This window comes from Nanorana parkeri, unplaced genomic scaffold, assembly GCF_000935625.1.
Source record: "Nanorana parkeri isolate BGI_ZX_2015 unplaced genomic scaffold, ASM93562v1 scaffold399, whole genome shotgun sequence".
NCBI classification, from domain to species: domain Eukaryota; kingdom Metazoa; phylum Chordata; class Amphibia; order Anura; family Dicroglossidae; genus Nanorana; species Nanorana parkeri.
Window position 1 is genome coordinate 703,041 of NW_017306667.1, and position 10,916 is coordinate 713,956.

General features: G+C 39.2%; 1 protein-coding gene across 2 annotated transcripts in view; it reads left to right on the top strand.

The window, feature by feature from the left end:
• The first annotated feature begins 638 nt into the window (after positions 1–638).
• The window catches only part of NELL2 (neural EGFL like 2), a 197,077-nt gene continuing 186,799 nt past the window's right edge, over positions 639–10,916 (top strand). The window contains exons 1-2 of one of the 2 annotated variants that reach the window (XM_018559489.1): positions 639–906; positions 1,220–1,354. In XM_018559489.1, coding sequence (XP_018414991.1) covers positions 858–906; positions 1,220–1,354 — 184 coding nt within the window. In that variant the 5' untranslated portion in view covers positions 639–857. The remainder of the gene's footprint in view (positions 907–1,219; positions 1,355–10,916) is intronic. The other variant, XM_018559490.1, reaches the window with a different exon arrangement.

Here is a 10,916-nt window from a genome sequence, read left to right on the forward strand (position 1 = left end):
GGCAGCATGAATTCAGAGATGATTTGAGGATCTAATGCCAAGTGATACACAAATAAGATCTATTTTTGTTAATAGTTAAGTTACTTGAATGCATTTTCAAGATTTAACTTCTAAGTTTAGTGTCACTTTAATGCTTCTACCATCCTACCACTCTTATAGCAATGTTAAAACTCAGGGATGCCCTAATGTGTGTTTTCCCTGTAGAGACACACAGCTTTAATCAGGGCTGGCCAAATGTACAATGAAGCTAAGCTCAGGGCTACCCAAATGTAATATTTTGTAGGCACACACATTTTAGCTCAGGGATGCCCAGCTCTACCCATCAAGTCATGCATTGCCCACCCCCTGCCAATCATAGGAGGACACAACCTGTAAGCACTCCTGCTGATCACTGAGATGCTGCGTACAGAATGCTCTGATCAGCTGGTGGAAGGAGCAATTGTTCAGACCCTGAGAGAAAGGGACATAGCAGCCTGTCCCTGTTCCCCTCCTCCAAATCCCTGGAGTAGCAATTAAAGTGCCCTGCTTCAGCATCCCTCAGACGTAAAGGGGATATCCATTGTCTGTAACAGGTTCGGGCTGAGGCTTTCCCCGACTGCCTTGCTCCGTTGTATGTGCTGCGGTCCCAGGCTGTGGATTAAAGTCGGGCTGTGTGTGCATCATTGGGTTAAACTAGTGTTCCTCCTCTCCTGGATCTGCTTTGCTCAGGAATCATGCGAGCTTTGGGGAATCCAAGTTGCTGGCTCATCTGCTGGCTGCTCCCTGTGTCGTGTTAGGAAGGAGCAATCTTCAGCGAGATCACCGGAGCTTCCCCAAAGCAGGAGAGACTATGGACTGAGTGTATCCTCCTCACCAACATGCAGTTAATTGTGGGCATCGTTTGTCTTATCGCTTGCCTCAAACCAGGTAAGAGAAGCCTTTCTTTCTTTCTGCTGCTGGAGAAACAAGTATGAGGTATGTTTCTATACATAGCACAGCAAGGGCTGAACTGTATAGAATTAGATTACAAGAAAAGATAATATAAGAAATAAGTTTTTGGACCCCCAGTAAAGTAGGTCAGTTCTTGGAGACAGGGTGTATATTCTTTGTGTTCTATAAAAAGCTGCAGCCTTTAACAGGTACTGATGGCTTAGCTAGTGCTGGGGGGTTAACACTGTAAGCTATGCACAAACAATGCATGTTAGTTTTGGTGTGTAATTGGCGGATGTCGCTTTTGTTGGGTCAGTTGCAGGCTTTGGTGTGGACCCCTCCCTACAGATTGATATCCTTGAGGAGTTCCAGCTGGGGGAGGCCACCCCTGGAGTGCACCAGGTTCAAGGACTTCACAACAGCAGCAGAGCCTACCTTTTCCAAGGTAATGTCACTATACATTGTTATGTGTGCACTCTTCATCATCCTCATCTTCATCTACAGCTGTGGCCTCTCTGTCCTTGTTAATGTGTATGGATTTGGCTGTCCTTTGTCTGTCCCTACAGTATATGCTAATGCCTTATTAATGATCTTTAAACAGTAGGAGAGAGGGAGCTTCCCTTCTCATAGATAAAATTATCTGTTCCTAAGATACAGTGTGTTGCTGCCAGTGTTTCAGTACACTTTACAAAGTTGTGTTTACTGAAATAAACACACCTAAATCGTCTATCTATCTCTACCTATCTATCCTATCTATTCAATATCTATCTATCTATCTATCTATCTATCTATCTATCTATCTATCTATCTATCTATTTATCTCAGAAACTCTTCCACCTCATGTCAGTCAATGTAGTGTTTATCGTTTCCCTCTTCCCAGGGTTTACAGGAAAAATTTTCCTCTTTCCTCATTGTTTATGAAGATTTCTTCTTCCTAATTAGTTTTACTATGACACATTGTACCATATGCTTCTTCTGTTTCTGGCAGTGGGAGTTAGTTCATATAATATATTCTTCCTGAGGATTGTATTTAACATGCATTGTTAAGGAACAGGTTAAATATAAAAAAAAAATGCTGACCATCATGTACATCTGCTTTGTATGTGTCAGGTCAGCTTTTACTATTGGTAGAATGTTTATATTTTCTATAACAATCTTTTTAATAATATAGAGTAAACCTACTATAATAATATTATTGTGTTTTATACTGCCGACTTTGACAGCTTTCATCCACAATCAATTGCTACTAACTCTCCAATTAAGAGATACATGATTCACCTGAGCTGTACCGCACAGATCATCCACCTTAACTACTAGCGTTCCACACTCAAGTGTCAGTGCTCTTTTGCAACCGCTTGCTTTTTACTGATTGATGGCCCCTTAATTAATGTACAGCAGGACCGAGGTTGGCAGATGGTTGATTTGAGTCTGGGGAAGCAATGAATAATAAGGCACACTACCCTGATCAGGGAGATTAATGCTGCTGGGAACCTGTGACTTATGGTAAAAACAAAATTGGTTTGTGAAAGTTGGATGGCTCTATTTCATGTGCAAGAGGGATGGGGCATTCAGGGAACAGAGTGGTTCTCCTATGGTGTTTGCTAATGACTTAGCCTTGTGGGATTTACATTTGTATTCAATAGAACATACAATTTTTATGCTTACCTGAGAAAACATTTAATATATCTCAACATCTTCAATTATCAAAGCCATGCAAAGAACAATAAGGATAAAAGATTTGATTATAAGCTTACCATCCTGGTGCTACAAGAAACATTTATGTGTAATGAGTCATAGAAACCAATCAGCTATCTGTAGCTTAAGTATGCTGAAATGGTATTCTGCAGTTGCTATAAGTAACTGCTTATTACGGTGCTCTTTGCAGTACGTTATTGAAAAAAGACAAGTTTACATTCCAAATATAGAGTAAAGAAACTAGTCTTTGAATATGTTGCATGACTGTTTGGAATACCTAAACCACACCTCCCCAAGTATAATATTCACTGACAGTATATATTGTTCTAATATTTATATGGCATATATACACTTTATAGTCATGTATATTTTGCACATGATCTATTTTGCATTATATAGCATATACAAATATGCTGAATTTGTTGATATACAACATTTATTTCGCTTTCCTTTTAAAATCATTTTTGCAACCATTTATTTTTGAAGATGGTCTTCCAAAGAAAAATGCAGTTCCTTCTGTTTTCCATTACCATTTACACCAGGGAACATGTGCAAAATCCCGCTTGTGGTGTATCAATAATGGCACCCCAAAGCCGTCAAGCTCAAAAAGGAGCATGTGCTTCTTTGCCATGCAGGTAGTCCATTGAAATTAATGAACTGCTCAATGCGTGGCAAATGTGCTTCTCAAGTATGAATGGGGGCTTAGCCACTGAAAAGTGAGTGGACTAAATGGAACCCACTTGTGACTAAGATTAACTTTATATTTCATGCTACAGTGCCAGATTGGGGGTGTCTAAGGTCCATCAATGTATACTATACCCTAAAATACCTATGTTACAAAAAACATTATATAGATATAGACAGGAATATGATTTTTCATGCTATAGACGTAAGGTGGAAGTAAAATGAAGATTTTGGAACAGTTTGCAGGGGTCTGGATTGGTGTTCTGACATATGTGGTATATGTGACAGGGGATAGCACATCTGGAAGCTCTGGTGAAGCTACAGTGTACAACTTATTTTTTTTAGCTTTGAGCGCATTGACAACAGGACATGTGTGTGATGTAATGTGTTATTATGGGATTGACTAACGGAAAAAGGCTGTTCACTTTGCAAGGAAATTGTACCTTTTGTTTAGTGAATGAGGTGAAGCTCTGCTGACTTCCATTATCCAATAATGTGTAAGCGAAAGTACTTTAAAAAAAAAATTCTTGCATGTGAGTGGGTATTCTTTGCAAAGTACATTTTCACCACTTTCACTAATCTAAGGGAAAATACCCTTGCCAAGTAAACAGCCTATTTTCCTTTAGTAAATCAACCCCAATCTGTTGTGGTTATAAAAGGTTCCATTAACTTAAATGGCAAACTACTGGTAAATATGCCCACCACTGTAACGCAATGAGGCTGATTAAGCCCCCATTCACATCTGTATGCTGTGGCAATCTGCGCAAAAATGTGTCAATTTGTAAGATGGGCTGTGCTGCCATTCATTGTTAATGGCACCCCAGTGTACCTTGCTGCACCGTGCACATTTAGGTGCATGAATTCTTACCAAGAAGCAAGATAACACAGTACCAAGTTGCGGCACGTTTCAAAAAAAAAAAAAAAAGTGCAGGGACTTTTTTTTGTAGCAATTGGTGCAATTAACTTGCATAGTGCAGCTTATTGAAATGACCGGGCAGCCCTGTACACAAAAACACACTATTGCACCCTCACAAGTATGAAGGGGGCTTACTAAAAGATTAGAGAATGTATATATTCTCAATAGATTGCATGAAGGTTTATTTCCATTATCCAATTATGTGAAAAGCAATCTCCATTTACCTATTTCATCTGCACATCATCAGATAATTGAAGTGAATCTTTATATAATTTATCGAGTGAACGTTCTCAGCCCCATGCTGCTTTGGTGCAGCCAGGGCACTTGATATTCCTTTAACTGGCCAGTTGCAATTTGGAGTGATAGCGTGTCGGATATTGAATCTCTTGTATTGCTGATTCAGTTCACTAAAAGCTTGGGAGGCAGCCAGTACAAAAGGCTTGATGTCTTAAAGCAGGAATGTATATTGTATTCTGTGCTCTTGCCACTACTGCAATCTAGTGTATAACAGAAATATAATGTACATTAGTCAGAGGTGCCAAGGACACACTGCAGTACGCCTGTGCAGGAAGCATAGACTGGAACAACCACTCTACTGCTTTCTACTGTGTCACTGATGTCAAATATTCCTCCGCTCACTCACTCATTTTGATTTGACAGAGAATACTAAGCGATGTGATTTTCTGCTTAACACCCTAGTCAAGGAAGACATGTCTTTGGAGTCATGTGTGGATTGCCGTTAATATTGTGGCCCTGTTATTGATTTTCTCACCAAGTTGCCTCAGGCCATTTCCCTATATTATGCAGTGATATAGCAATAATCAGTCACAGAATGTAACTTCATTTTTTTTCATTTTACTATACAAATGGGAAGCCAAATCATATTTTAAGATGACACTGCTTCCTCTATCAGTAAAGAATAGGGAAGAATAACATTTTCTTTCAGATTTTTTTTCTTCTGTCTGTGATTCCATTGGGGAGATTTTTTTCACTCCCTTCCTGTCCCTGTGGTATTGTTACAAAGAGCGGGAGAGCAGTTGTCATCAGGACAGAAAAGCATGGACAGCAATAAAAAATATTGTCCAATGTTCAAACCTTTTCTCAGTTTATTAAAAATGGTTGTCTGTGTCACCTTTTTGGAGACATTTCCTATCATTGTAGGTTTCTGTCCTGACGGGAATTGAGAGGGCCCCCAATAAGGACACAGAACACAGACTTTATTTAACAGGAGATAAAAACGTTTCAGTGGAGCTTGGCTTTCAGTGAAGTCATTAGAGTTGAGCTGGGCAGACCATTATAAGTTGGATTCTGATTGGTACTGTACTTAAGACTATATCCCACAACTCTCTGAGATGGGACACCATTAAACTCAATGTATTTTGGTAAGGGGCAGACCTTTGTTACGTCTCCAGTTATGCGGCCCATTAGGAATTTAAATGCAGAAAATTATTGGTTAAACCCAGAATTGTTTTTTTTCTTTATACTGGCTTTTTAAAATAACTTACAAGATACAGTAATTATCATTCTTATTATTATGCAGGATTTATATAGCGCCAACAGTTTGCGCAGCGCTTTACAATATAAGTAAGACATTACAATACGATTCAAGACAAGATGGTAAGGAGGGCCCTGCCCGTGAGGGCTTGCAATCTAAATAATTGAGAGATAAGTTCAATGGTTTAATGCAGAATAACACCTTTTGGCAGTAAAATAGAACCGTTTCATAGATATCTGTACATCAGATGAAAAAGGAGGGACAACTGAGGAGGAATGTGGGACAGAGGGATTGGGTTCCAAATAAGGGACAGTTCGGAGGTATGCTTAAGATGTTAAACTTAAGAATAAAACCTCTCCATTGAATACACCTGTGTATTGCTTTATTTAAAGTACAGATGGGATAGGTGTATTGAATTCCAGATATACCATATTCTACGGTTATATACCACTGATACTGTACCCATTTGTATGACATAGTTACCAAAGTAAATGTATGATACAGAATCTATAACAATTGCATGTGCATTGCTGTGTGATAACTAGGTGCAATGTAGTGTCATTTAAAATGAATGGCACCAAAAAGCACAGCGCTTAGATGTGTGCATTACTACAGTGCATGAGTGTAAATGGGCTCACCAAAAGACCATAGAAAACTAATACCCTAAAGATACCATCAGAGCCATATATGTTTTAAGAAAGGTTAGCATGGATTATGCAAATATTTTCTCCACATTGATTTGCTGCATCATCCCCTACCTGCCATAGTATTTAACTTGAGTACCAGCCTATATATACACCTTCATTAACAGGCCATTTTTCAGTTTTCAATGCTGTGATATTTTAACTGACAATTACTGTCATGCAACACTGTGCCCAAATTCATTTTATATCATTTTTGAGACAGAGCTTTCATTTGGTGTTATTTAATAACGGTGTGTTTTTTTTTAATGCCAGTACAGCATGGCCAACACCAAAATGACCCATTTTTGGAGAGTGGACACCCCAAGGTGATCTAATTTCTTGTCTAAGTTTTTGGGAAATTAGGAAACATGCCAGTATTGATGTGGTTAAAACATGGAGCTTGGTAATGGTGCACTAGATGCAGTGCAATAATGTATAAGTCATACACAGAGGGAGGAGATGGTGAAGGGGTTAATGTAAAGGTTGAGCCATGTTAGGTAAGGATGCCACCTGAGGCAACCATTTTTTTGCAATCCCCTCACCGTCACTGGTTGCTAGGACGCTGGGAGATGGCCGTGCAGCATCTTTGGTTGCTAGGATGTAGACGGCCTAGGTCTGAACACCGGGATTAAACATCGCACTCCAGGACACCATGCCCACCACTTCGCTATTTTAAATGTATGGTAGTAGTGAAGTGGTTAACGCAAACCTGTGCCATTGATGACCACTCTCAGTACAAATGCTAGTTGTTTGGCTATCATTCTGATCTGTTGGCTTCAGTACTGTATGTCACTGACCTGGAAATGGTATACAGACTAGGGACCTGACATAACTTTGACATTTCTTATCTGTATGCTAGTTCGCAGGCTGAGTATTAAAGGCTGTCTGCCTTTACCACCATGTTACACCCATATTTAAGGTGTATCATGGAATACGGTGCTATTCCGTAGCCCCCCACCCTCAATCCGCCCCTACTTACCTGAATCACAGGATGTCTCTTCCTGCATGTTTCTGTTTTTTTAAATCAGTGCAACTGTTTGTGGCTCCACCCACGTCATTCATAAATAAATTCATTTCCAGGAAAAAACTACAAGTCCTGTCAGCCATTGCTGAAGAGGAACTCCTAGTTCTTGGTGAAATACAAGCATGGTGACACCCCCACACTTGTAGTCCATTGATAACTTCCCTCCAGGTACAAACCTGGGGCTGTGGGAATAGTCTGCAAGAACCACTGATCGCAGCTGCAAGCCTGCAATGCTTTGCAAGCTCAAATGCAAAAAGTTAATAAATGCACATTTCTTTTATTTGCGCAATATGAGTGGAGATCAGTAGGCAGTTAATGTGTATCTCGCAGTAAAGGTTTCCTTTTGAGGCTGTTTTTTGCCAAAATGTTTCTATTTACACTTGTCTTTTTAGTTATTCAGCATTGATCCAACCATATACAAACACAGGATACCTTCCTCCAGGGTGTATTATAATTGCTTAACCTTTAGATCCACACATCTCAGGCCTCGGTAACATGGTGTTGTGTTTTAAAGCTATGATAATCCACTATATTAAGATTTGAAATATTGTACAATATACAGCATTTACCAAGGTTTTGTTAAAGGAGAATGTTAGGGTGAGTAAAAAACATCCGCATAATTCAAGCCAATCTGTGACAAAGACTGTGTCACATGTCGGCTCTATTGATCCAGAAGTCAGCGAACACACACTTGTCAATCGCTGACTTTCTGATTTTTCTCCCTGCAGTGACTGAAGTCCCCGCACCCTGCAGGCATTCCCCCCTCCCTGTTTCTCTAGCACAGACTGGAGGAACAGACGGGGAGGGGGCAGGCGTAGCTGGCTCTGATCTAGAGACAATCAGCCTGTGAATCATCTAGCGGGGTGAACCTCAACAGTATTGCTTGTGGCGTGAGTCTGGACTCTCAGCTTTTTGCGGACAATAGCTCGCTATATGCTTAGTTTTGGGTAACCGGAGGGCACAGTATATATCCTCCCGTGACCCTGTGGAGAACTATGGGCAAAAAAGCTTGCCCCATAGTTTTCCTTTAAAGTGAGGCTATTCTTCACCAACACTAAGCAAAGTGAAGTTATACATATCAGCTGCTCTCGACTGCTACATTTACCTAATTTTTGCTCTTTTTTGGCAGTAAATAGAAATACCCAGTTGTCTGGCCATAGGGAGCATGTGACTCAATCCCTTTCTTACCACATGGCATGCTGGTGTTTGGTGACTGACTCAGCTCTGTCACATGAGGATGAGCAGAGCAAAACATAGTCTCACAACCCAGACAGTCCTTTTATGATTCTCTGCAAAGTGAATAAATCTTCATTCATATATTCAGGAGAATTAAATTATTTGCTATTTGCAAATTCACCAAGCCAAATTGCTTATCACTACCTAATGGCAGGGTAGACTGCCAATGGGGAATGTCTTTTCTGGCATAGTTTCTTTTTGGAGCACATGTGCTGCATGGTCTATGCAGGTGCACTTGGCACAGGTTAACCCTTCTATGCCTGGGCATCTTTTTTATGAGAGACTCATAGAGGCTGCCATGCTGCCCTCCTCTGAAAATGCTGGTTGGTTATAAATGTTTCACTCCTTCCTGACCTTTTTTTAATTTGTGGATTAAATTTGGGGCTTATTCACACCATGCTGCTACAGTAACACTACCGTATATTATAGTGCACTGTGTTACAGAAATTAGTGCATGCACCTTTACGGGTGCATTAGACAGCCCATTCAATGCAGCACAACAGTGTAAACAGGCTCTTAGAATCACTGTTTACTTCAAATATAGTTGGATAATTAGGGAAGATAGAAAAAAAATCACATTTCATATTGTTGTTTATTAACATTTTATATCATAAAGGTATACTTTCACATGTAACACCTGGGAAAAATAAAATCAAAATAAAGTTATTTTGGTGCTGAAAAAAATGACAAAATTCAGTTGAGAAACACGAGATGTTAGAATTTGAAAAACCATGGAAAAATAACACAACTATAGCGTTTTTGGACAGTAGAGGGATGTGTAAAGTGGATTTTTACTCCAGCAGATATAGATGGAAATATCCTCATCCATATCAGAAATCAGCTCTCTGTATTTTAGAACAGACAGTACTCATGTTTTATTGCACTTTCATCGAAGTCTATAATGGCCAAAAATACACTGTGATGCACCAAATGATGCACCAGCACCTCTCCAAAAATCACACCATGTTGCATTGATGTAAACTGGTACCATTAAGAAAATTGTGATTACCATTATCATGCAGTGCAGCGTCACAGCAGACACGGGACAACCCACACTAGTGTGAACGGGGCATTAGACTCAGCTCAACCAGATCCCAGTGACTCCTTATTGCTAGGAGTTATTCCTCAATAAGTTTTGGCTGCCAGAAAAGATGACAAAGGATATCCACTGAAGCATATTGAAGGTTTGCACTATGGTGTCTCTCTATTTTCTGTGTATAACATTGGGCAAAAAAGGGCAGCCTGTGATCTGACGGAGGAGATTGTATTTGGTTGATCCAAGCTGGATCCTTGATAACTAGCGGTTCTGACCATCTTAACAATAAGAGGTAATTGGGATCTGGTTAGTGAGCAGAGTCTAAGCATACTTGCACTTAGGTGTTTTTTCACATTGAAAAATTGAACTAGCACCTAGAAGAGCATTGTTTTTGACATTTTCTCCAAGTTGACTTCATTCTAGTGTAAAACTTTAAATTGTATGTAATTACCTATATATTCTGTATAGTATGTCTACTCATGACATTATTTATTGGAATATACATTTGACGTTGTAATGTTTATATAGCACGTATTATGTTATACGTACTGTATATTCTAATGAGGGAATTGATAGGCTGAACTAGTTTTTGGCTTAATAATTTGATTTTCGCTGACCATTTTTGTTATTTACTTTTTTGACAAATTACAAAAATAATAACTTGCAGTGTCATTCTAATAAATTTTTGCTTGTAAGCTTTGAATTAATTTTAATAAGGCAATTAAAAAAGATGACTTTGTTGTTCTGTTCTTCAACATTGGCTCTTTAATTGAGAGGAATTTTACAACCACGGTAAAATACTAACTTTGAATATGTAAGGCAAATATATAGGGGCCAGTTTATGAAAACATAATAGAAAGGGAGACAGATGTTACACCAAAGAAAAAAAAATGAAGTGCAATCTAATAAAACATTGGGATAAAGTTTCAGTGGAAAAAAAGTTGACCATTTAGTAACTTTACATTTCTGTATGAATAAAATCCAGGCCTGTCACAACGTACAGTGTCAATTTTCACAACAGCTGTACATTTTTGTTTTTTTAGGAAGTCTCTGAGCTTTAGTTCAGTGACTATGATGTCATCAGTCTGCTGTAGGCAGGAGGAAGCTTTTCCTCAGTCTCTCCTCAATGATCAGATTGAAACATTGCAACTTTGTATGCAGTTTCATGGAGAATTTAAAAATACAGGTACACATACACATTCTCAATTAGTTGTAAACGGATGGGTGTGTGTCCCCCC